Raw genomic sequence first — 27,710 nt, 5'->3', positions numbered from 1 at the left:
CATCAATATCTGATGAAACAATGGCATCCGCATTTTGTGTTCTTGAAACCTCTAATTTTAAACAGCTTTCAAAAAACCTTCTTAATTTATGGAAAGCTTATATCCTAATTTTACTCTTCAGAGCTCTTCAACTGAAGTATTTTTAAATTTTAAATATTTTCACAGCAAGTGTATTATTTAATCATGTCTTTTGCTTTATTTTATATGCTTAGTTCCTGATCTTATTTTTTCTGTTTCTTAGAATCCGAGATGAAAAGCGATTCTGATGTTGAATCAAAAAATCAGCAGTCTACTGAAAATGCTTCTACTCATTCTTCACTCACTGAAAATTCTTCGCCAGTAAACGAGAAGAATGTTCAAGATTCAAATCTTGACTCGCTCAAGATGAATTCACCTGCTGAAAAAGCTACTGAACTGAATGAAATTACTTCAAAAAATATAGATGATGAAGAAAATTCAAATTCTTCAGGGATTTCTAAAAAATCTAACGAGGGTACAAAACCAAATTCAGTATCAGAGGATCCTTTAGCAAAATCTGATTCTTTAGATCAATTAAGAAAACTTGAACTAGCTTTAGAAAGAATAAAAGGGTATGTTTGCAGCAATGATGATCAAGAGAAAAGTGAAAGTAATAAAGAAGGCGAGAAAGATAACGATGATAGTAAAGTAAATACTAGGGAAAATGAAAAATGTGAGCCACCAAAAACAGCATTTGAATCAATGCCTACTTTGTCTCTTGATATTCTATCAAATAATCTTGACGAAAAACAAACAGATTCAAACACAGAAGTTCTAAATGTTACAAAAAAGAAAGATTCATTTTTCCTAAAATTAAACGAAACAATTGAGTCTTGCAAAGCTAAATTAGGAATTGATGAAATAGTGGAAGAATCATCATCTGAAAATGAATCAGGTGAAGATGAAAATGATAATAGTGAAGATGATAATGATGCAGAAAATTCAGCAGATGAGGATGAGGATGATGAAGATGACGATGAAGTTGAAAATGCAGAAGCAGGTGCGGAAGAAGAAAGAACTAAAAATAAAGATGCCGATGAAACTGAAGATGTTGTGGAAGAAAAGGAAAGTGGTGATTCTGATCAAGAAGATAGTGACTCTACAAGTTCTGGTAGTGAAGGTGATTCAAATGCTGAGTCATCTGAAACAGACATTGAAGAAATTACTGTAGAATCTAATGATACTAATGATCAAGTTTTAGATTCTGAAACCCATTTGGACAAGCAAACTCCAGCTACCACACAACAAAAAGAAATAATTGAAGAGGTAATAATAGATTCTAATGAGGCTACTGATGAAAGTACTTTCACATTGCAAAAAAATTCTTCCAATGTTACTTTAAATGTGCTGAGTAGTGAAAACACTCCCCCAGAATCTGAAAAAAATACTAAAGCTGATGAAACTGATAAGAGCACAAATGAGGCTTCAGAAGTTGGTATAATTGATAGCCCAGATGTCAATATAATTGCAGTTGATCCAAGTGATAAAGCTTCTGAACCTTCTCCTTCAAAAACCACTAATGTACTTCAAAATTCTGATGTTTGTACTAAAGAAAAGGTAACTGAGAAAACTGTGGAAGAGTTGCCTGATGATATTGATAGTAATAGATCTGATTCAAATAAGTTAAAATGCTTAAAGCTTTCTAGTCCTAAAGATGTCGATGAAGACGATGATATATATATATGTCCACCTGTCAAGCCACCAACACCACCTTTAATATGTCTTGATGATTGTTCCGAAACTGAGCCTGAAGGTGAGTCGACAGTCTCAAATAAAGTGGAGGACAGTAGAAATGGTAGAAAAGTCAATGTACAAGACATCACTAACAGCAAAAATATTCTTTCTATTAAAAATGAAATAAAAAATAAAACAGGTAGGGAGAGCATCCTGTCCCATTTTCCTGTTGCTCCTAAGAAGAAACAGACAGAAAAGAGCTCTTCAGCTAGTTATAGTTACTCTAGCTCTGATGATAGTAGTGATGAATATGATAGCTGTAACTATGAACCCCCTGTAAAAAGACCTCTTACTGGTGCTAAAAGAACCTTTCGAAAAGCAGAAAGTGCTCATCTGCCAAATTTAAATAAAACTAACACAAATCCAAGTATGGTTCAAAGTAGTGTTATGACTGAGAAGCCCTCATCATGTGTTCCTTTAGATAGTCAAAATGAACCATCTTGCTCATCTTCTAATGCTGCAGATGACAGAGATAACAGAAATACTGGTGAGCAATATGTTAATTTGTTATTTAATGTAGTTTTTTTTTTTTTAAATTTTAAAATGGAACTCATATTACAAGCTGCAAACAATATATTTTGTTGTATATAATCAATCATATCTTTTTTCTCCCATAAAAATATTGTATTTTCTTACTAGATCTTCTTGTTGAGGTGGAGGAAGTTAGAATCGAAAATGAAGAAACATCTGTCAGAAGTGAGAATGCTGTATGTAAAGATTATGTGCTAAAATAATTACAGCTTGTATTTTGTTTTTATTTAAATTTATTTATTTATTTTTTTCTGGATTTAAATGCTAGAAAATAATGAGTTCTGAACAAAATTAACTAATTTTTTTTTTTCTCTAAACATGCTCTATTTAGGTTTCAAAATTGAATGACATGGATGAAAAAGATGCTGAAATCAAAAGAATGAAGGATAAATTGAGAGATCTAGTCACTGGTATTAAAATTCAGGCATGGAAATTTGCTCAAGAAAAGGAGGAACTTAGACATAATATGAGTAAGAGTTTTCTTATCCCTCTTTTTTTTTAAATGAATGTTGTAAATTATTTTTTAAACTGTCCCTCTCCCCCCCCCCCCTAATTTTTTTTACTAGATGCAATTTTCTGAATTCATTTTTTCAAAATATAGCATGGATCTAATGTATTCCATGATTCTGTTCATCAAGATTTGCCTTTCCTCCTTCTTTTTTTTCCCCAGTGCAGAAAGGATTGCTAAAGTGAAAATTAGGATATTTTTTTGCAATTAAAGCAGGGGTGGAAAATCTGCGCCACACTGTGCCAATTTTCAAATTCTGATACAACCTGATACAAAACAGCCAAAATCATGAATTTTGCACCAAAAATGCAATTTTATTATCCAAAAACATTCACTACAAAAAAAATAGCTGTTGCATTCATTTTTTGTCATTGAAAGCTAAAAAGAAGCATGTAAGTAAAAAAAGGGTAAAGAATTGCGACTTCCGCTTTTTTTTCCTTGCGCCCTCGAACCTGTGCTTCTTCCTCTTTTTGCACAAACCTGGACTCCTAAAGGGCTATATATTAAAGGGAAATATAGGTTGACGCCCTCTTCCGGGGAACATAGTCCACCCTTGGGTGCTTCCGGCAGGAAAAATAGGCGCAAAAACTAACAAAAAAATGTAAAAAATAGGATAAAAATTTTATAGGTGGATTTTATGCTTTCTCATGTATTTTGCTGACAATTGAAACTGATTTATAAAGTCAAACAGGGGGGGGGGGGGGATTAGCCTACAAACTTTGCTGCGGACATTTACAAGCACCAGTGTGTAAACATATGGCCCTCCGTCATGGGTACAAAAAGGAGGAAAACATTGTTGACCCCAGATTAAAAAAAGAAAAAAATACTGCTAACTTTGTTCTGTAGTCTTTATTGTGCAACTATAAAATATGAGTATTTGGAGAATTTGGTGTAACATTTGACTGCTTCATACCGTCATTCTGTAAATATTTAGATACACTTAGATTATAGCTGAATCATTTGGCTAAGAACATTGAGATTGAGAATTTGCTGCTTACTAACACAAATGCTAAGGATCATGTTGAGATCTTATTTAAACACAAACCTTCAACTGCATTTTATCGAAAGTTTTGCTGTTGGTTCAGACCCATGTGACAGTGGTGCAACCAAAAGGGGGATAGGAATGGGGCCCGCCCTCCAGAAGACTGAGTATATTACTTTTTCAAAAACATTCCATATTTTTAAAGAGAAGAAACGGGTTCTCCTTGGGAAAATGAAGTAATTTTAATCGGTAAAATATAGAATGTTGGGGGGGGGGGTGTATTACTTTTAAAAAGAGCTTTAAAAAATGTCTATATTTGCAAATTATTCATCTCAGTTACTTACGAGTTACTCACGTCTCACACCTCCTATTGCACTCCTTTCTCCCTCCTTTTTTTTTCCCTGGACGACCATGAAATAGGAAAGTCTTCAAAATGCTACGCTTTAGATGCCTTTCTCCCAGCCAAAACCATTCAAAAGCATCTCAAATTTCATTTCCAAGGCTTCATTTTCACGAAACTCCAGGGTAGAACGAACCCTTGCCTTATAACAAGATCAAAAATCATTTAAGACTGTTTTCTTGGAAGTACAATTTCGAATAATTGCCAAGCCCCAAACGTTACCAAATGTAATCTACAGTCGTGTTTTTAAGACTTCAATTCTGGAAAATTTCTGTACTAGACCCTCGAACTCCCTTTCTCTAATACCATTCAATTTGTCAAGAATTGGTTTTTTAAAACGACAATTGATTGAGGCGCTTAGCACGCAGTTTCCTCAATAAAGTGAGCTGATGCCCCCGTAATCTGAAAGTGCAATTCCGAAAAAAAAAAAAGGATGGAGAGCTTTAAACCCTTCTCCCTATTATCACTGAATATTGCTTAAAAACTTTGTCTCTTAGGACTTCTATTTCGAAATGTTTTTTGGGGCGAGCCCAGAACATCCACGTTTTTAACATCATCAAAGTTTGTTGGTAACTGCGTTTTGGAACTTCAATTTCAAAGAATCAGGGGATGGGTGATCGATTTCACTCTAGTTTTCAAAAACATAGATAAGAAATAGCCCCTAAGTCCCTTCCCTTACCTTAACGTCAATAAATATCTCTCATAACCCGGGAGAACTCGCATCGGGCCTCTCAGGCCCGGTCATTACAAAACTACGCCGCCAAAAATCACCCCTTCAACGGAAATGAATCAGTAGCTGCGTTCGAGGTGACTTACATACTGACCACATACTTTTTAGGAATGTACATTCCCCCTTTTCCCCAAAAAATTCCGGTTCGGGCCTCAGAGGCCCGGAGCAAGCGATCACACTTTTCATTTCAGATTGTGAATGTAAAGGAAGAGGTTGTGAAATGCATCGCTATTTAAGCTACAAAGATGAAACGAAGAGGTTGCAGCCCTTGTTGGTTGAGGTTTCAACTGATGAGAACTCCCTTAATGAAGATGATGAAGAAGAAGTTGACACAGAACAGTAAAACGATAATCAGTAATGCTCAGAAGAAGATTTAGATTCATGTATCATAAAACTTTCTTAAACCTTACTTTTTAAAACGTATTTCAGGGGCTGTTTATCTATTCATAATTCATTGTTGAAAACACATTTTTTTTTCTATTTTGCAAACTTAATTTACTGAAATAACCACTCCGGGCCTACGGACCCCCCCCCCCCCCCGCGAGCATTCGTGTGACGAAAAGTACCGTGAGTTCTCCCGGAATAATAGCATTTTTAAGACCTCAGTTTCTAAAAATTTCCTCTTAAGTCCTCACTAAACTTTCCTCCCCATAACATCGCCAGAGACACTCTAAATTTGTGTTCTTAGGACTACAATTTCAAAAATTTCTCTGGGAGAGAACCCCCAGGACCCCCTATCAGATAGGGAAATTTTTTAGTGCCCCCCCCCCCCCCAATATTTTCTGGTTGCATCACTGGCTGGTGATTTTTTTTTTCAACAGTAAAAAAAAATGGACCCTAAAAAAACTTACAGACATTTGCAGCTGATTTTATTGCAGTATGTAATTGCTTCAAATGCACCAAACCCTCCTGAACATTTAGAGCAAATGAAGAAACTTGTTGTTCTTTTTACAAATGTAGTAGCAAAGGTTTGAAACCAATAAATATTAGATTTCTACGTACCATACTTTTTAATTTAGATTTGAACATGTTTAAACGCATTTAATGTTTGCATTATTTATTTTATTTTATTTATTTTTTTTTTTTTTTTTTTTTTGTAAAGGGAATAAGTAATATACGAAAAATAACCAAATATCTATGAATTTATACCAATAGCTAAAACAAATTCACGTTAAAAACACTAATTGCAAGATTTTGACCAAATTTTCAATCAAATCAGTTAAGTACTAATATTTATATATATACGAGCATTTATGAGAGTAAACTGCTGCCATCTTTAATGACGTTATGTCTAGAAAATGTACCAGATGGCTGCTGTCCACTCAAGTCCAAAACACTTTCTAAGACACCTAATCTTGGTTGCCGTTGTGGTAGAGAAATGTACCAGGTCGAGGTTGTCCAATTAAATCCAAAATACTTTCTAAGACACCAATTAAACATTTTTTAAGAAAATCTCCCTACTCAAATTTTCTAACACCATATCCATGTGCTGTCAGATAAGGGGCTAAAACTAGAAGATTAAGAGTAAAACTCTGAGTACTGAATTCATTTTCGGGAAAAAAGGAAGAGGATTTTTAATTGCAATTTGTGTTGTGATATATCTCTGTTTCAACAAAAAAAAAATTATACTGACATGCTTAGTATAAAATGAGTTTTTCATCAAATTCTTTTGGAATTCACAGTTTATTGAAAATATTAAACTAAACCTGTTAGAAAAATTTAAAGCAAGATTGATGTGCCTGGAAGGGGGGGGGGCATTTTGAAGTTTTGCCCCAACTCGGAAACTTCCTAGATCCGGCACTGGTGTGCTTTAAGTTCCAATCCTTTTGCATTTTGTAAATTTTTCAACCATTTTGAAAAGTGGAAGTTATTTTCACCAGTGTTACTTTAAACTGGCTCATTTTCTTATTTTATAATTATTTCATGTTTTCAATAAGACTAAGATGTGAGGAAAAGGGAAATAGCAGGTCAGAGTGGAATGGGGAAATATTTACTCTGCTTTTAGTGCCACCTATCTAATAATATTTTAACTATGTAGTTAAAATATTATTAGATAGGTGGTAATGTAATAATGTTTTAACGATTGTCAAGAAAAAATTACCTCTAAAAATCAGGATTGGATTTTGGACTGTCCAAAACTGGTTTAGGACAGGACAGGTTGTTTTTACCATCCAAAAGTGTCCAAAACTATCTTAAACTGTCCAAATGTATGCTAAAGCTATAAGGGTGTAATCTAATCAATTCATATTGTCTGCAATATTTGTAATGCAAAAATATAGATGTAAAAAGGTTTAATTAATGGGTATTTGATAATGTTTTTCTCGAAATGTTCATTTAGAAAATATTTTAATTCAAAAATTTTTCATTGACAATAATTCTATTATGGGCAATTCCATGTCATATGAATCACTTTTTGACCTCACCATCTCTAATTTCAACGAAAATTAATGTGAGGGGCACATATGTCAAGATAAGTTATAATGCCAGTTTTTAAAACGCTACTTTAAAATTTTTAGGAAATATAGGGCTGTTAAAAAACTGAAAAAGTACAGAAAAATAAAAAGTTGTGACATTCAAATTACTGTAACTTCTCTCCTAACTATAGCAGAATGAAAATTCAAAAACCATTGTAAAGCTAAAGAATAGAGCTTTCTATTGATATAAAACGTTACTTTCTTAAGACAGGTTTAAGTTTCAAGGTCATTCACCGTGATCTCAAAACATGCCCCCTTAGAATTTCTTCACAAAAATATATTTTATAGCTCTAACACTATTCTTCCACTACACCAAAACTGAAACTGGGATTGCAATGGCAAGGTAAGTTTCAAGGTCATTCACTGTAACTTTTGACCATTGAATATCCCAAAACATACCCCCTTAGAATTTCTTTAAAAAAAATATATTTTATGGCTCTAACACTATTCTTCCACTGCACCAAAACTTAGACTGGGTTTGCAATGGCAAGGTACTAAAAAAATCAAGAATGTTCACATGTTTTACATTGTGGAATTCCATATGTCAGGTTAGTCACCTTCTTGACCTCCTCACCATTTCCAATTTTAATGAAATTTTGTGGGAAGGACACATACAACATGATAAGTAATCCTGCCAATTTCCAGAATTCTACTTAAAAAATGTTACGAAATACAGGGCTGTTAAAAACTTTAAAAGTGCAAAATAAACAAAGTTGTGACATGCAAAAATGACTGTAACCTCTATCATTCTATCTTAATTACAGTAGAATAGAAATTTAAAAACCATTGTATAAAGAATAGAGCTTTCTATTGGTATAAAACATGCCTTTTTCACGACAGGTTAAAGTTTCAAGGTTCACCGTGCGTCAACGGTGTGAACATTTTCATGTGTTCACCATGGTTCAGTTCACCGTGAATTTTGACCTTCAATGTCTAAAAACACGCCACCATAGAATTTCTTTAAAAATATACATATTAGTAACATAATTAAAACAATAACATTAGGACAGAATTAATGTAAAACATGTAACAAAAATGCGTAAATATTTCTGATTTTTTTGCAGTCCCTTGCCATTGCATCCCAGCCTAAGTTTTGGTGTAGTAGAAAAACAGTGTTGGAGCTATAAAATGTATTTTTTTGGAAAAAGTTCTAAGGGGACGTGTTTTGAGATATTCAAGGTCAAAAGCCAAGGTGAATATCTTTTAGAAAATAGATATTTAAGCTCTAAAACTTTAACCCTTTTAAAACAAGTATTTTTACAATGTAATCACGAAGTAAAAGCCTTTGAATTATTTTTGTTCAGATTTTATGACAACCTAAAATTCAGGAAAAAAATTCCTCTACACGCTTTTTCACGAGTTCACAAGCATGATATAAAAAAATCTAATGAGCTCAAAATTTCCAAAAATACTTGAATTTATTGAACAGCTAATTGTACTTTAGCACCAAAAATTTAAGGCTTTCAGTGTGATAAATCTTTTTATAAACTTAGTCTTAACTTGGCAGTTTGGCACAAAAAGCTGATCTGCCATTCTGGATCACATTTTTCAGAGATCCTAGATCCTCAGGATTTGGATCTAGGAAGCCGAAAATTTGCATAGGTTAGTTTCAAAGAAATCTCTACACTTCTATAAAGTTTCATCCCAATTGGAGATGGTTGAACAGGAACCCATAGGTCACTTGAAATCGAATGACTCCCTATATTTGCTAGTAGTAAAAATAAATTAAAAGGCAGAAAAAGATCAAAATTTTTCATTCTTTTTCTGAACGTTGTTTTGAAGTTAGACCTCAATTTCGTATTTCATACCTCCCCCTGGACTGAAAATAAAGCAATTTGGATACCAGTCTTTATTTCATCAATTACATGTCTTTCGGATTCCAAAAATTTTCTTTGCAACCAAATTTTGTGTCAAATTTTTTCACATAAATTTTGTTTTATAAAAATCTCAAACTGACTTATACAGCCGGGGTGACACTACAGCGGGTTATGTTTTGGGAGACAATAAATAAAGAACAAAAATGATTATTTATCAAGTATTTAAACAAATTTCACACAGGGCCGCTGAAAGTCTAAGCACGCTCCTGTTGTCCGTCACACGAAATTTCATTAAAATCGGAAGTGGTGAGGAGGTCAAGAAGGTGACTGACCTGACATATGGAATTCCACAATGTAAAATATGTGAACATTCTTGATTTTTTTTCAGAACCTTGCCATTGTGATCCCAGTCTTAAGTTTTGGTGTAGTGGAAGAATAGTTTTAGAGCCATGAAATATATATTTTTTAAAGAAATTCTAAGGGAGCATGTTTTGGGATATTCAATGGTCAAAAGTCACGGTGAATGACCTTGAAACTTAAACCTGTCATAAGAAAGTCATGTTTTATATCAATAGAAAGCCCTATTCTTTAGCTTTGCAATGGTTTTTGAATTTTTATTTTAGGAGAGAAGTTACAGTCATTTGAATATCACAACTTTTCTCTTTTTTTTTCGTACTTTTTCAGTTTTTTTACCATCCCCGTATTTTGTAAAATTTTTAAAGCAGAATTCTAAAAATTGGCAGGGAAACTTATCTTGACATATGTGTCCCTCACACCAATTTTCGTTAAAATCGGAGATGGTGAGGTTAAAAAGTGATTGATCTGACATGGAATTGCCCTTATATAAAAACTTCCTTATGTAACAGTTGGTAGAGTTATGAAAGGAAATTCACAACACTAGCAAGACAACTAATTTCAGTTCCATATTAACGTTATTAAATGTGCAATATTCAGGTGCATAGAAAAAGCTAAAAGCTGCAATGCATACCTGCATCTATTAGGTTTAAATTATAAAACAAAATATAGTTTATTCAATACATTGTCAACCGTAGACTACTGATGTTAAGTAAGTAAATTTTCTCTGGTATCTTAATAAATTTGAACTAATCAAAAGTGATGCATTGACATTGAGTGAAGTATAGTGCAAATATGTGGTCACAGCAGGTAATGTGTAAATCGACATACAAAACAGTAATATGGAGTCCAGGTCCTTTTTAACCTACTTTCCCAGTAAAAGTCAGAAAAAGAAGAAAAAAGCATGAAAGAAGGCTTAATGCATCTTAAAAATATCGTGAAAAACAAAAAAAAGTCAAAAATAAATAAAATAATTAAATAAATATTGAGAAATTAAAAATTGTAAAGTAGGGTATTGAGATGGGGAAAAATGTCTGTCTGTCGGTCGGTCTGTCTGTCTGTCCCCCCCCCCCCCCCCCCCAGTAACTTTTGAAGGAATAGTACGATTCGAAAAAACTTTTTTTTGTTCGAAAGATCTTGGCGAGGACACCTCATTCCCATATTTCACTTTTTGATTTGAACTATTTTTTGTTCAATTTTGAACAGTTCAAAAAAACTTAACATTAGCGCCTACGTTGAAATTCAAGGCAATTCCGAACTGTGAGGCGAATTTGCTTCAAACAAACTTTGTAGGAAAAAGCTTTTGATGAAAAACTTCTATATAAAATATCTTTTTGATTTAAACAATTCTCCGTTCAATTTTGAACGGTTCAAATCCCTCAACATTAGCGCCTACGGGGAAACTGAAAGTCAATGTAGATTCCGTACTTGAAGGCGGATTTACTTCAAACAAATTTTGTTGGAAATAGCTCTTGACGCCTAACTCCAGACTTCGACTCTGAGAATTTAGGGGCACTTGACTCCAACTCCGACTCCTGTGCCCGATAATTAATCGGACTCCGACTCCCCGACTTCAACTCTGACTTCGTAGCTTTGGCAAAAATTTATACACGGAGAACAAATGACTGACTCCGATTCTTAGATATTCGACTCCGACTCCTTTACCCCAAAATGAGATTGACTCTGATTCCGCAGCTATGGTTTTGACTGTGAAATAATTATTGTTGATTTGACTTGCTTTTATTTTTACGCTAAAGATTTAATTTAGGTATTAAGTGTTTGGCGAATAAACTCGAAGTCATTTATGTTTCTACATAAAGATATGCGCAGAGGATTTTTTTTTTTTTTTTTGACAATGAAAATTATTTCTTTAAGTTGACATTTTATTGTTTTCATTTATTTTGTACGTTCATTAATTCATTTAAAAAATTGTTTTTTGGCAACAGGGGAAAAAAACGATTTTTTTTTTTTTGATATGATGTATTTACTTTAATGAGCTTATTAATTTTAATTATTATTTTTTCATTTTGAAAGCTGTTAAAGATTTTTTAATAGAAAAAAGTGTATTAGCTGCTTTGTTTAAAAGTTGCTGCTTTTCTTTTTTTGAAAAAATTTGCGATTTTAGCTATTTTTGAGAATATCAGGGTTCGTACGGGTCATGGAAATCCTGGAAAGTCATGGAAAAAAAATAAGTGGATTTCAGACCTGGAAAAGTCATGGAAAATTGAAATTTTCATTGAAAGTCATGGAAACTTATTTCAAGTCATGGAAAAATGTCCTGGACAAAGAGAAAGTAACAGTAACTAAAAGAGCATTAGAAATCTTGAGTGATTTAACAGTACAGCACGTAAAAGCTATTAAAAGTGGAAAATTGAACGATCCCAAAATCAAATCTGAATTTTGAAATCCTATTGCATCCACTTCTGTCACAGCCGCTTGCCTTTTTTTGCGATGTGATTTTACTGATTGGACATCACTTATATATATATATATATATATATATATATATATATATATATATATATATATATATATATATATATATATATATATATATTAAATTAACTGTTATTTTCAACACTTCTTATGTTTCATATTCTGTAGTAGCCTACTTGCACGTTGTTGGTTTTGCCACGCCCACTCAAAAAAAGCAATTAGAGTTTATCTTAAAATTTATTAGAGTTTATCTTAATTTGTTCATCGTTTTAGAAAATAAAGATCTTCACTCAGGCGATAGAATACAGAAAAAGAGGAATTCTAATACTCTAAAACAGTAGTGCCCAACATATACATACAGCCCGCAAAACTAATCCATGCGACCCACTGCTACACTCAATGTCAGGATTCAACTATGTTCTGGAATTTCTGAATCTATTAATTTATATAGATTTGAAAATGTGCAAATAAGTAAGCAAAACAAGTATACTTTTGAATCAGAAGATTGATTCATTACTGAATGGTTTTTTTTTTTTTTTTTCAAAAAAGATCTGGTGAAAGATCTGGTTTAGAAACATAAAGAACTAAACTATGTGGCTTTACTTTAAAGAACCAAAATACTGTCAAGTTACGTGGATGATTAAATGCTCTGTTGACACTGAAAGGCAACTTTTGAAGCAAATTTATTGAAACTTAGTGATGACTCATTCAACCTTTATCCCATTCAATATCATTCTGCCTGTTTATAAAAAAAATGTTAGACATTTAAGCATCATCATATTCTTTTCACTGCATTTTTACTTTACTTAAATTTATATGAAGAAGACAAATAAGAATAGTTTAGATTTTTAAGTGTACACTTATATTTTTTCCATTATGAGTAAGTACTTCAATGAGGGCGTGGCCTTCATGTTGACATTTTGCTAATGCTCATTTCCAAAAATTAGCAAGTTTAAGATTAAATAGTGCTATTTTCTTCGTGTAACAAGGTCATGAAAATTTTCATTGAAGTCATGAAAAAGTCTTGGAAAAGTCATGGAACTTTTTCATCCAATTAGAGTATGAACCCTGGAATATTGATCAGATACTAGAAAGTAGTATGGGTATACAGGAAAGTAGGCTCGTCTAGTTCTAGACATAACTTCGTTTTTTTTTTTTTTTTTAAATTTCAGCCTATGAAATGTTACTCCTGAAAATGAGCTCCTTAATAAATTTAAAAGTAATGTTAATTTATTGAATGAAAAGAATCAGTGTGCTCTCTCTTTTTACATAAATGTTGATAAATAAGTTCTTCAGTAGTTGTTAATCAAAATTTTGAAACACTTGTAGCTTCTTTTTCAAGAATTTTTAAAATCTTCGAATGTCTAAGTTCTCTCTCTCTCTGAAAAAGTCTTGAAAGCTTGAGGAATTTTATATGTTTATTTATTTATTTATTTATTTTTTCAAAATTTTATTTGTCAGTGCAAGGGGGACCTACTAAATCAGTTATTAAAAGTAAAATTTCAGATATTGATCCACAATGAGAAAATTTCAACAGGGTCTGTAAGTTTGGATGTGTATGTGAATAACTTAGCGATGTAATGGTTTCTAAATTATATTCATGGGGGGGGGGGGACATAGTGAGGCATATAAACTTTTATTTCTTTTAAATAAATCTTTAAGCCATGTGAATTTTTAAACTTTATTTTATTTTCAAATTTTTTTTTTTTTTTAAGAAAAGTTTTTTGCACCCAAAAACTTTTCTTTTTAAGTCAGCTAATCAATTCCAAAAAAAAAGTTTTTTTTTTTTTTCTTTTTTAAAGAAGTATAAAAGAAAATCTCATCTGTATACTAGCATCTCCTTCCCCTTCCCCCTTCTTTTTTTTTTGTAATAGTTAGAATCTGCTTATAAATATGTTTTTCGAAGCCCCCCCCCTCTCTCTCTCTAACTTTGTATGTAATAAATATACAAAAGGCATTTTTAAATTGAAATCCTTTTGTTGTTGTCTGTAATGTAATGCTATAAATAAATATATGACAAATGTTTGCAACAAACAGCTAAGAAACAACTCTGTGGTTGTTTGCTAAAAATTGATATGTCAAATTTGTCATCTTTTCAGGAGAGGGAAAACAAAACACGATATGTAAAGTTGTCTAATTTTGGTGCAGAATTGTATGAAAATTTTATATATTATGTTTGGTAGTTTATATTTTTTTCTCTTACTAAATCTGGCATAGAAAAATACCACTCTAAACACATATGATCTGTAAAGTAGAACATGCTCAAATTTGACCTATCAACTTTTAACAAAGAACCACAGAACTAAATTAAGGTTCTAGTTATATATGTTTTATTATTAATCAAACATTAACTAAAAGTAGTTTTTGCACACTTTTTTTAAATTACAATATTACTACCAAATTGGGTTTTAAAAATTATTTATGTACTTTTTTGCTGAAAATGTTTTGTATTTGCTTCAAACTATGAAGAGACAGTGTACAAAATTAAAAGATTTTGTTACGAAACCATGAATTCACCTAATACAAAACTGATCATTCTGGTACAAAACTGTGTTTTTACTGATAGAAAACTGTTTGTTCTGATACAAAATTGACATTTTTGCTGGTACAAAGCTGGTATAGAAATGATTTTTTTTCCCCACCCCTGATTAACGGTTTAAAACTTTAGATATGTTTGCCATCCTTTATGAGTCTGAGTCTAGACTTTTAACCGTGTTTGCAGGCCTTTTTTCCCAGTTTTATGCTGTTTTGCATGTTCTCAGATTTTTGCTATTTTTCTTTTATTTATTTATTTTATTTTATATTTATTTATTTTTTTATTTATTTTGTAGTATGATGTGTGATATTGTTAACACTGTCCTGCAACATTACAGGTGTAATTAAAAGAAGTTTTCAATGATTAATTTTGACCCAAAAATTGGGAAATAAGAGATTTATGTGGTTTTGAAGTTACCTTAACATCTATATTTGTTGTATAATCTATACAATATCTATAATTTTTGGTAAAAAGTTTTAATTCTGTAAAAAAAGTAAGTTACAAGATGGATAATTACCGAAAGTTATTTCTTTCTTTTCACCAGGAAACAATGTATTTTTTTCATCTTTTTGTAAACCATTCAGTTTTAAAGCAGTTAGAATTCTGTTGTGGATTTTGTCATAAAAATGCCTTCAGAATGGTAGTTTTGCATACATCTCCCGTCTTCTGTTTAGCATGAATTTTCTCTTTTTTTCCCTTTTCAATAATCTCATGCCTGTAGTTGCAGTTTTGTAGCAACTGTGCAACTTTACTTGTTTTTTATAAACGCATCACCTGCGTTGAGTGTATATGTACACTTTTATGAAATACCATCATTTCCATTGCAATGCTAGGATGAAAATTATTGCTAAAACTTTTGAATGCTATGCAATGACCTTGATTAAACTTAAATTCTAAATCTTAATACTCATCTAAAATCCTCATACTCATCAATGTATTCAAATAATTTAATTTGATAAATCAATTGATTTAAGTTTGATGATTTTAATCATGATTTAATTGATTTTTTTTTTTTTTTTTAAATAATTTCCTTTTTAGACTCCAGAAATCCTCTTGAAAATGCAAAATTTCACTAGTTCTCGCTTTTTCTTAATCTAATCAGTACAGCTTTTCTTCTTATTTTTGATTTTGTGCCTTATGCTTATCCACACTTGACCATTTTTATCTATTCAAAGTCTTCTAAAGCTTTGAAGCAAGGATTGGTTGAGCAACTGTGAAATCATCTATTTTGCAGCTTAATTCAGTAGGATTATTGTTAAGACTGTTAGTGTCTAATTTTTCAAAATAAACCATAAGCAAAATAAATGTTCTTTTTATGCACTATTTCAAATTATCTCACATTTTTTACTTTAAGTTATACACATTTAAGCTATGTGCAAACGAAACTAATTACATGCATTTTATAATTGATGTTTTTTGTGTGAATTTAGATTTGATAATAATGGAAATGAGAGCTAGCTTAGAAATGGATAAAAAGGCTACTATTGAAAGTTTAACGAAGAAATTCGAGAGTGAAAAGAATCGAGCTATTGAAGAAGCAAAAAGGAAACAGTGGGTTGGTATATTGATTTTGAAATTCAATAAATGCTGTTGAGTCTCAAAAATCTGTGTGTTGAAAGTTCAAGGTTCTGTTTCATTCAAGGTGCTTTATTTAAATTTTAAATTCTTTTTGTAGCTAAAGTAATGGTTTCATTAAAACCTGAAAATAGAAATCCTTCACTTTTGTTAAACTTATTTAACAATACAGCAAAAAGTAACAAAAAGATATTGAGATCAGTATCATTAACACACCCTAAGCGGCTCAAAATTTTCATGGAGTAAAAGATATGGGGTAAAAGATCCTTTGACGATAATAAATTTGAAATGTAAGTTAATTTAAAATTAGCATTGATTTATCACAAAAGAATACGTTAATATCCAATTGCAATCAAAGAAGGAGATGCCCAACTTGATGCTGTAGGTGTTGTATATATGAAATTTAAACCTACTACAGCAAACCGTTTTTGCGTTATGAGAGTTATGAACATCTACAGTTTGACCACTGATGATATGGAAAGGCAAGCATCCAGTTTAAAGATGGAAATGGATGCATCAAATAGTTTTTAGGGGTGGTAGATTGTTCGTTACAGATATGCGCTTTTGCCTCCTAATTTTGGCGCAGTTTTGTAAAAACTGGTTTACCCACTTCGGGTCATGGCACTGACTGCGCCATTGAAGTTTTAAGGGGGGGTTAGGGGTATTTTTCATTTGGGGGGGGGGTCTTGGCGATATTTACAGGGAGTGTGCCCTTGCTCTAGGGGGGTACCCCCTGGTAAAAATAGCAATTTATTCATTACAATGATTTTTTTAATATAAATTATATTCAATCAATATTCTCACTACTTCTTTGCTCAAGGAAGTAAAGGGGCTACTCTTTTATGTTATCCAAAAAAGGTGAAATTTAAATTTGGAAGGTTTTTCCGGATAATCGAAGGTAGAGGGAGTTACCTCAGATTTTCGAGATTCTAGTGTCTTGTTTTTATGATCAATAATTTGAAATAAATTATAGTAGGGCAGTAGGTGCAAACCTAACTTGGCAACGCTGTCTTGCTGTTATTATGATCTACGTGGCCACAATGCTTCCAGGTTAGATTTGCCTCAATTTTAGGCAGTAATAGAAGTTTAAACACTGGTTATATTGTGATTTAAAAATGCACTGCCTCTGTGTACTTTTTCTTTAGGTTCAATCATAGCTGTAATTGTTAAACAATAATGATTGTGTTGCACTTTCTTATGATTAGAAATTGCAAAGAAAAAGAAAAAATGAAAAAAAAATTCTCATACAAAGAACAAATCCACGACCAACATGGCTAATACTGATTTTGTGGCACTTAGGCAGAGTTTGAAAGCAGTTTTTTCTTCCGGATTGGACAATAGCGATGTGAATCTTCAGTGGGCAGAGTTTAAGGAAAAGCTAGCGAAAACGGTTGGGAACCATGTTCCCTTTAGGAGAAAGGGTGTCAACACTAAAATTTGGTCGATGTGGTTCTCCAGGGAAACTTAAAGACGCTCTAAATTACAAGCAAGCCGCTTTTCATAGGTTTAAAGAAACTGGTCACAGTGCAGATAGGCTCCAATATTGTAAGGCAAGGCGTAAATTTAAGTATTTGGTACGGATTCAGAAAAGAGAGTTGGAGCAAAGACTGGCACATAACATAAACAGGAATCCCAAGAGGTTTTTTGCATACGCTAATTCGGGGAAAGTTCGAAATAGTCATATTGGGCCACTGGTTGATGAGCACGGAATTTTAATTCAGGACGATAGTGATATTGCTAATGTTCTTAATAACTTTTTTCGAGTGTTTTTAATGATACAGTAAAACCTGTAAAGTTGACCACCTTTGTAAGTTGACCACCTGTCTAAGTTGACCGCTTTTGTCAGGAACGGAATTAGTCCTATCTCATATAATGAAGGAAAACCTCTGTAACTTGACCACCTCTCTATCTTGACCACTAATGAACACCAAATTTGGTTTGGAGCATTGTAAAAAACCCTTTGTAAGTTGACCACTTGTTTTATTTTTTAAAATTTTACTTAGCAAATTGTTTTATTTTTTTGTTTTAATAGCCTTCCAAGAACATTTTTGATACCGGACCAGCGTTTTACTAACTAAATGAAACAGTAGCATAACTAAACCCCCTTTTGAGTTTAACCACATCGGAAAACTATTAAGAACCCTTTTATTCCCCAAACTTGTTTTTCTTTATGAAAACATGTGTCAATAGAAAAGTACAAAGTATTTTTTTCCAGTTGTAAAATTTTGTGACAACAATGGAGTTGTGCTAAAGAGTAAAGTTACTTGCATTGCAGTATTTCTGGTGCAAGGGATTAAGAGATACGACGTTTTCATTCTCAACTGCTTTTTTGAACTATGAGAGTCCAGCTTGTTGCTCTTTGTGTTATAGTTTTACATAAAATGGCTTCAAAAAGAAAGTTAGTTGAACTTGAGATTGATAAAAAGTATGAAATATTAAAACTAATTGAAAAGGGAGAAAGCTAGAGAAAATTAGCTGACACATATGGAATTTCTAAAACTAGTGTCTAGTAAGTGCGCCAAATTCAATAAGGAGTTATTTTGTTGAAAAATAGATCATCATGGAGTTATAAATGTATATGAGAAAAATTTGCAATTTTTGAGAAGCTATGAATTTTTAGGAACTATTAATATTAAATGAGTAACTTTTCATAAACAATAAGTTTTTTTTTTTTTTGATCAATTTACTGAAATTTTAAATTTGCATGACACATTATATGTCATTCTGGGAAAATAATCTCTAAAATATTGTTTCAAAGTAATGCTAAACAATGAAAGTGAGTTAAACAGAAAGAGTAAGTGTCAATCAATCAAAAAATAAATACATGGTGCAAGAAATGACAAAAAAAAAAAAATCATTACCCCCTCTATAAGTTGACCACCAAAGGACTGCACCGCAAGTGGTCAACTTACACAGGTTTCACTGTAACTGTATCTCAACAGTTGACATCAACAAGACACAAGCTATAGTACAGCTTGAGGACTTCGTATTTTCCAGGGATGCCGTTTTACTTCATTTGAAAAAAATTAAAAAGACTAAGGCTCCGGGACCAGATAATATTTATTCAAAAATTTTAGTTGAATGTGCAGAGGAATTAGCAGATGTAATTGTAAATATTTTCAGTGCGTCTTATAACTCGGGGACAATGCCAGAGGACTGGAAGCTGACGAACATTACACCGCTCTTCAAGAAAGGGTCTAAAGGGAGTGCGGGAAATTACAGACCTGTAGTCTAACTTCGGTGGTTTGCAAAATTTTTTAGAGACTAATAATCTATTTACTAGTTTTCAGTACGGTTTCAGGAAAGGTAAATCTTGTGCAACTAATTTATTACATTTCTATGACAAAGTTACTATGGCTTTGAACAATAAGAAGCCTATAGATGTTGTTTACATTGATTTTTAAAAAGCTTTTGATAAGATACCACATGTTGCTCTACTTAGCAAATTAGCTGATATAGGAATAGGAGGGAAAACTTTCATTTGGGTAAAAAACTGGCTGACTGGAAGGATACAAAGGGTAGTTGTAAGGGGAAATTATTCTAATTGGAGTGAGGTTTTAAGTGGGGTTTCTCAAAGATCAGTGTTAGGGCCTGTTTTGTTCATTGTTTTTATGAACGATATTTATAAAAATATTTCTGGGAACATGAATTGTTTTGCTGATGATGTCAAAGTTATGGGGAGTGTAGAAAATGAAGAACAAGCAAACCAGCTGCAAGAGGATCTAGATCATATCACGGAGTGGGCTGATAAATGGGGTATGGCTGTTAATGTTGAGAAAGGTCAAGTGCTACATTTAGGGCATGGAAATAAGTGTACAAGTTATTATTTGCAAGGTTCAGTCATTAGTCTGGCAGAAAAAGTTACTGATATGGGCATCTTAATAAGTCTGGATTTAAAGTTCATCCAACAGTGTAGCATAGCTAGTAACAAAGCCAATAAGATACTTGGGTTTATCAATAGATCTATTTCAAACAAATCTAAAGAAGTTCTTCTGCCCTTATATAGAAGTTTGGTAAGACCTCATTGGGAGTATGCTGTTCAGTTTTGGTCTCCTTACCTTAAGAAAGATATTAATGTATTGGAAAGGGTTCAAAGGCGGGCTACAAGGCTAATAAATGGACTTTCTCATTTAGACTATGATTCCAGGCTTAGAAGGCTAAAAATGTACAGTCTTGAGCAAAGAAGAGACCGAGGGGACATGATTCAGTTGTTTAAATTTATTAAAATAAGAGATGTTACGGGGCTGAAGTTTAGCACTGAAAACAGGACAAGGGGTCATTGTTTTAAGCTATTTTAATCTCAGGCCAACATGGATATTAGGAAAAATTATTGTTATAGTAGGGTAGTGGAACCTTGGAACAGCTTACCGGAAGAGGTGGTAATGAGCACGGGAGTAGATAAGAGGGCCAATGGTCTTCACTGGGTATTGCAAATTGACTAGGACCAGTCTAGTTGGGCCCAGAGCCTGTTGATGGCCGTCACTTTTGTATTTGTATAAATGGTGTGTAATTCTTTCTCTGCTCCAATATAATATGGATCTTTCATCACAGGTTACATGTTATTACTTGTGATATAGTAATCACATATACTTTCTTAGATTCGCGTTTTTATTTCATGTGTTCTGATTTTTTATTTAATGGCGTCGTTTCCGAGTTTTCGGCGGCCATGTTTTCCCTTCTAAACGACTCCATTAAATAAAAAATCAGAACACATGCAATAAAAACGCGAATCTAAGAAAATATGTGTGATTACTATATCACATTACTATATGGTAAAATCGTGGAGCACTTAGCGAAGGTAAACTATTCACTAGGTTTGAGAAGTTTTTTTTTTTTTTTTTTTGAGCAATCACGATTGCTTATTGCTTTTATTTGACTGTTTTTGGCGTCCTATCATTTTATTTTCACACCGCCACCCTCCGCACCATCACCGTCGATCGGCTCCTCACGATGCTGCTTCTATAGCGAAAGCCGTCTCCAGGTTGCATCCATGTCCTTCACACATGCGCATACACACTCACACGCACAAATACACACAAACCCATACACACATACATCGACACACACAAACACATACACACACGCATACATACAGACACCTACACATATACACAACTACCCACATATTTTTGCCTGCACACAGACACAAACACATATGCCTACACACACATACACATACCCCCCCACACACACATTCATACACACAACTACCCACACACTTATGCCAGCACACAGACACAAACACACACTTATGCTAGCACACAGACACAAACACACATGCCTACACACACATACACATACCCTTTGCACACAAACACACATACCCCCACACACAAACGCACACGCCTTGAATTCACCATTTGAATTCAAAATGTCAAAATTCAAATTATTATTTATTTATTTTTTTCGTTGTTTTATTTCAGCGTGTATTAATTACTTTAATTTATCACACTCAAAAATGTTTGTTTTACTTTGAAAATATTTCTACAAAAAAGAATATATTGTTTTCATATTTTTTCTAAAATGCTACATTTTTTAATTCAAAACCTGGGTTTGATAAACTTCCCACCTGTGTTTTGATGAAATGTCTCTTTTTTTTTGGGGGGGGGGTTGATTTAAATAAAGAATGGATATTTTCAAGAAAATTTATATACAGTATGATTTTGATTTAACAATTTCCTCAATTTTATGATACATGTCAATGGGTCCGGATTTGACTGCATTGAATGTCTCTGCTCCTCTGCTTAACGATATCTTTGCTTGAACGATAACTTTTTCCAGTCCCTTGACAATCATTAAATAGGGGTGATACTGTACTCTTATTTTTTAACGAACTTTCAATCTCATGGTGTGATTTTTTTTCTTTGGAATTTGACAAGATAATTGTTGTTTTTTGATCTGTATCAAAAAGTATCTGCTACAGGCTAAAAAATGTTTTAAAGCCATAACCCGAATGTTCATATGTTCCTGATTTTTTGTTGATTTGATTATATATATATTTTTTTAAATAAATATTAATCTTACTTTTTTGTGAAATTTTCCTACTTTTTGACATCAAATTACCCGTTATTGGGAAAAAAATTGCTCTTAACTTCTGATTCAAATTTCAATAATTATTTAAGGAATCATGTAAAAGTTTCTCAGTTTTCTTGAATCTGTAATATACTAGTGATAATAATAAACAATGAGTTTCATTGCTTGTGTCCATTTTCCCATAGTGTGCAAATTGTCTTCAAGAATCAAGATATTCTTGCTGTTGGAATACAAGTTATTGTACATTTAACTGTCAAAAGCAACATTTTGCAGAACATCAGAAATTCTGCTCTCAGTTGAAGGGGAAAACAGGTTTGGAAAATAGACCAGAAATAAAATTAAAGTTGACTCCATCACCTTTGCCGGAAGTAAGTAACTCATGTTTCTGCATTGAAAGAAAAATGATTTTTTTAGAATTCTTTTTAAAATCAAAAATGAGAGATTTTAATTTTCTGCTGCATGCTCCCTATATCTGTGTGTTATGTAATGTTTGTTTTTATTATTTTGCTGATATCAAGTTTGCCAAAAATAAAAATAAAAATTTAAACAAAATTTAGCAGAAGTGTTGTGTTAAAATTTAGTTCTTAAATATTTTAACCTTTTTTGTACTGATTTTAGGTAAAACTGCATTTATAACAAAGACATAGAAAAATAGTTTTTAGTGTGTTTTTATAATTCAACTTCTTTCTGACATTATTTTATTTGATTAAAATTCATAGTTAAAAATATGTTAGAACATTTTTTTAACTAATCATACAGAATCTTGCCGAGACTTCTAAGTTTCCTCTTTATACGTTGTTCAAAAAACTTTAAAGGTTGCTTTTCTAGAAGCTCTGCCAGTCATTCATTGCTTCAAATGTCTTTTGTTGAACTATATTTCACTTTAAAAATAATAAATATTATCTTCACCTTCAAGTTTGTCAATCATTATTCTCGAACCTCGAATATGCATGAAATTACAGGTCCCATTTTGAACATTGATGTGTTTGATTTTAACCCAAATTTAGTTTTATTGAAAGAAATTGGAGGAACACTATCTACACTCTGTTATTTGCTTTAACAGTCAGTGTTACTTTTAGTTTTCTTTGCAGTTATCCATTTTTTTGAAATGTTTCTTATTTCTATTAATTTGTATATCTACTGGGGTTATGACACCACTTCAAAAAACAAAGACAGCTGAAAACCTATTATGCTCACAACTTTAAATCTTCATGCTTTAGAAAATTAATATTTGCTTAAATTTTAAATTGTCTCATATTACTTCTTTGTTTTTTAGAATTCTGAAAATAAAAAACTGTTTGTTGTAAATGTAAAGCCACCTGATTCTTTAAAGCCTGGTGATGTAAAATCAGCTACCACATTTCAAGCTTCTGTTCCTAAATCTCCTATTGTTGTCACATCAAAAAATTCTATGCAACTTGTTAAAAGCCCAGGAACAATTACTTCACAACAAATTCAAGTTTTGCCCAACAAAAGTATTCAGGTACATTTATTTCTAAAGTAATTATTTATACTGCATTTTCTATTTTAATATCATTATTTTAAATATTTAAATGTTTTTAACAGAATATTAGTGTCAAGCTTATGATGTAAAATATGTGACAAATATACATAAGCATAAATTTAAAAAATATATTATCTGATTAAAGGGACATACATTTTTACTGATTTATTCATATATACTAGTTAGTAAAATCTTTAAACAAAATACATTAATGTTGTAAGTAAGGTAACTGTCTAGTAGACATAATATAAATAAAAACACACTCACCCATATGGATATTTGTATAGAGTTTAAAGGTTTATAAAATCTGTTAGTGTTCTCGTGTTAATGTACCTAATTAATTATGTTTCTATTTCTTAATTAGTAATAGCTGTTGAAATATTAAGAAGATTTAATTACAATTAAATTTTAATATTAACTTGTTTTAGTAATATGTTCTTTATTTCTCAGCACTTATCAAAGCCTAAATAGCATTTTGTTGTTATAGTAAAAAATATATCAAATTATAAGAAAAGCTATGCTACAATGAATCAAAACAAACATGAAAGTGATATAATCAATTACATTTAAATTAACTAGTTTCATTAATAAATCATTTTTAAAAAATCAGATTTCCAACATTTTATGAAAGTAGAACATCATAAAGGATGAGAAAAGCTAAACTATCAATAATCGGAACAGGTTGGAAAACCTGTACTCATTCTTGCCTATAGAAAACAGCAAGACTGTTAAAATAACAACAATAAGATATTATTTAAAACTTTTTGAGGTATAGGTTTTTAGAAAAGAGTATGAACTCAACTAAGCACATAAAAAGTTTTTATTGCATTGAAAATTTAAAGTTCAAACTCTCTTTTTGTGTTTCGCCATGCTGAAAAAACACAATTTTCGACTCTTGGCGAAAAAACACAAAATGAAATAAAATGCAGTGCTGCTATTTTGTGGATTTTCACTACTACAACATTTTGCTTTGGTAATCTACTACTCATTTGATTTGAAATAAAATATATTTTTAAAAGTTACCATTTTTGAGCGTCCTGTAAAAGAATGCTAGGCAAAAATAGGTTAATTTGTACTTTTGTTGTTTCTTCAATGTTAAAGTTATTTTTACTCTTAACAGGTAGTCTTCTCCCCAAAAGTTGTTGATTCTCATGTTCAACCATCTTCTCAGTTATCAACGTCACAAGCATCACCCATACCATCTTCTCAGTTATCAACTTCACAAGCATCACCCATACCATCTTCTCAGTTATCAACTTCACAAGCATCACCCATTCCTGTTGTGTCTACAGTAACACCTAACAAGCAAGAATCAAATCCACAATCTATGGCAGGAACAAGTAGTGAATCTTTAGGTGAGCAAGAAAAAATATTTTTATTTAAGTTTTTATTTAATTATATTTTTTTCAGAGCGAGGGGGGGTCAAAAATCAAGTTTTTGAAGGCTATGCAAGATAAATTTTATGTTTAAAATTGTTCTTTATCCAAACTCTGATATTTTTTCTCAATTGTTTTGTATTTTCTTGTTTTTTTATGTAAAAATTTAATGTATGCAATAGTACTTGAAAATCCTTGAAGCCTGTTTTTCCAAAACTTGACTCTATAAAGTTGAATTACATGGAACATGGTGCTTAGAAATGTATTCATACTTCAGGATAATTTTTTAAATTAACAAAATCTCCAAAAAAAACCAAAAGATTCCCATTAACTTTAGAGTAAAATCAAACTAAGCAAGTTGTAAAAGAGCACTACATTGAAACTATCTCCAGCAAAAAATCTGCAAAAACATTATCAGAACTAATATTTCCCTTTTTTGTCATGTAGCTATACTAAGATTAAGCTTAAAAGTATAATAAATTTTTGACTATTTTTAGTTTCAGTGAAGTGAAAGGAGTATTGAAGCAATTTTTTAAAAATAGGGATTAAATTAGACAAAGAATGAAGGAAAACTTGTTCGTTGCAGCGGTCAGAAAAACATTTTTTTTAGTTAACTACAGTTACAACTACTTTACTAAAAATGTTAACTACAACTATAACTATCATTTTTTTAAATACCAACTATAAAAATACTTCCAAAATGTAGTGGTTACTTAACTCCTTCTTACAAAATTTGGCTGGAGTATTAAATTTACACTTATATTCAAAAAAGAAAAAGGTTGAAAGTAAATATTTGCAAAAAATGGTTTTGAATATTAAACTACAGTAATTTCCGGCAGAAACGCTACAGCATTTGTAATGAAACCTTAAAAATACATACCTCTTTGTGTATTTTCAACTAACAAATAATTACTGAAACATACAAATATTTATTCATCAAATGTATTCAATTGCATTAATCAATTGCACATTGAAAAAGAAAAATATGAACATACAAAAATGTATCATAATCAGCACTATTTGTTATTAAATGTAAATAAATAAACTATCTGAAACATAAAACTTAACTGAGAATACTAACGTACTTCTATGAGCAATTTTAAGTAAAAGGCAAACTAGTGGACTGAAAGTTACGCTAAAATATTTCACAGCTAACTACCAGTACCCTTTTGGATTCAGATAGTACATGGGTAGACGAGTTCAGAAAGCCCAGGACACAAATTTTTCTGGCTCTATAGCGGCATTGATGACGTCATCAATATGGCCGCCAAGTTTTGTGATGCAAGTCTACATTTTCCCTCTGTAACTTAGATTTTTAATTATATATTAACATATTTTATTAGTGTTTCTTAATCAGGAGAAAACGTGCTTTCTAACAGTATATTTGACATTATCATTCATGTTCAAAAAACCAGAAATATTTGAATGTTTTTTAAAAAATTGATTTTTATTTTGATTTTTTTTAGACATTTTGCAAGAAAACTTGAAATCCGATATTTGTAACTGAAAAAGTGTTTTACTTTTTGCTTACCAAAAAATTACCTTTCGGATGATATTGTTACAAATTCTGTAAATAGTAATTATTGTAGTAACGTAACCTGTAAATAGTTTCCCGTAATGAATATTCAGCCCCTATACATTCGGCTGAAGTATAAGTCCCCCTATTTTTCATTGATAAAATTTGCGAAGGAAGAGAAATAAAATAACGGTCTACGATTTTCAAGAAGCATTTCGAATCTTGTGGAATATTTGAGAGCTCTCTTTACGGTGTGTATATAAGCCGTTATGCTGGATAAAAAGTTAGTTTCGATTGAGAATTTGTACTGAGAGTGTATTAGCTCTGTTTATTGCGAGGCTTTTCGCTGTGTTGTTTTTCGTATTTGGAAGTAAATACGTGTGTAACCGTTGAGTTTACGGTGTTGTGTGATACTTGCTTAATTGCTGATGATTAATTTAGCAATTGTTGACGATCTTCCCTGTACATAGTGTAAATAAATTTCCTGTATTCTTCATCAAGAACTGCGTCTTCCTTTCAAGAAAGTTGGAAGTCGCACCGGATCCGTTACAATTGGCGCCCAACGTGGGGCTTCTTCTGGACTTTCTTGGAGTACATTTTGGACATTGTACTCCACTTTCTGTACACTTTGGACATTTTTTTTTTCATAAAGACTGTTTTGATTTGGGACTTTATTTTGTTTATGGTGATTACTCACGCAATGGATGACCAATTAAAACAACTTCTGGAAGCAATTAATGCTGTGAAAAGTGACTTGACTGCAAGTATGTTGGCAAATCAAGACCAATTAAAAAGTGATTTAATGGTGCTGAAAAAGGACTTAACGTCTAACCAGGAAGAAATTAAAAACGACCTTATTTCGGTAAAGACTATGATGGAAAATAAATTTAATGACATAGAGCATCAAGTTGATGCTATTGACGAAAAATTTGATGCCGTTGAAAGCCGATTCAATGCTGTAGAAAATAAATTTGAAGAAGAAGATAGAAAATTTCATCTACTTAAAGAAGAGATCTTTAAAGATATGGAAAGGAAATTGGCAGCCTCTGGAAGTGGTGCTGGTGATTTTCTACCTTCAGCTGCATGACCGTCAATTAAGCTCGCCACATTTGACGGCAAATCCTCGTGGCAAGTGTACAAGACCCAGTTCCTGATAGTTTCCGAAGCAAATGGATGGGACTCTGTT

General features: G+C 32.0%; 1 protein-coding gene across 1 annotated transcript in view; it reads left to right on the top strand.

Moving 5' to 3' along the window:
* The window catches only part of LOC129220566 (MYND-type zinc finger-containing chromatin reader ZMYND8-like), a 163,794-nt gene that overhangs the window by 59,212 nt on the left and 76,872 nt on the right, over positions 1-27,710 (top strand). The window contains exons 14-20 of the mRNA XM_054854997.1: positions 242-2,239; positions 2,392-2,459; positions 2,615-2,753; positions 15,951-16,075; positions 22,314-22,496; positions 23,405-23,611; positions 24,753-24,987. Coding sequence (XP_054710972.1) covers positions 242-2,239; positions 2,392-2,459; positions 2,615-2,753; positions 15,951-16,075; positions 22,314-22,496; positions 23,405-23,611; positions 24,753-24,987 — 2,955 coding nt within the window. The remainder of the gene's footprint in view (positions 1-241; positions 2,240-2,391; positions 2,460-2,614; positions 2,754-15,950; positions 16,076-22,313; positions 22,497-23,404; positions 23,612-24,752; positions 24,988-27,710) is intronic.

This window comes from Uloborus diversus, chromosome 4 (genome assembly GCF_026930045.1).
Source record: "Uloborus diversus isolate 005 chromosome 4, Udiv.v.3.1, whole genome shotgun sequence".
NCBI classification, from domain to species: Eukaryota; Metazoa; Arthropoda; class Arachnida; order Araneae; family Uloboridae; genus Uloborus; species Uloborus diversus.
Note: the sequence above shows the minus strand (reverse complement) of the source record. Positions and strands in the feature narration are given on the sequence as shown.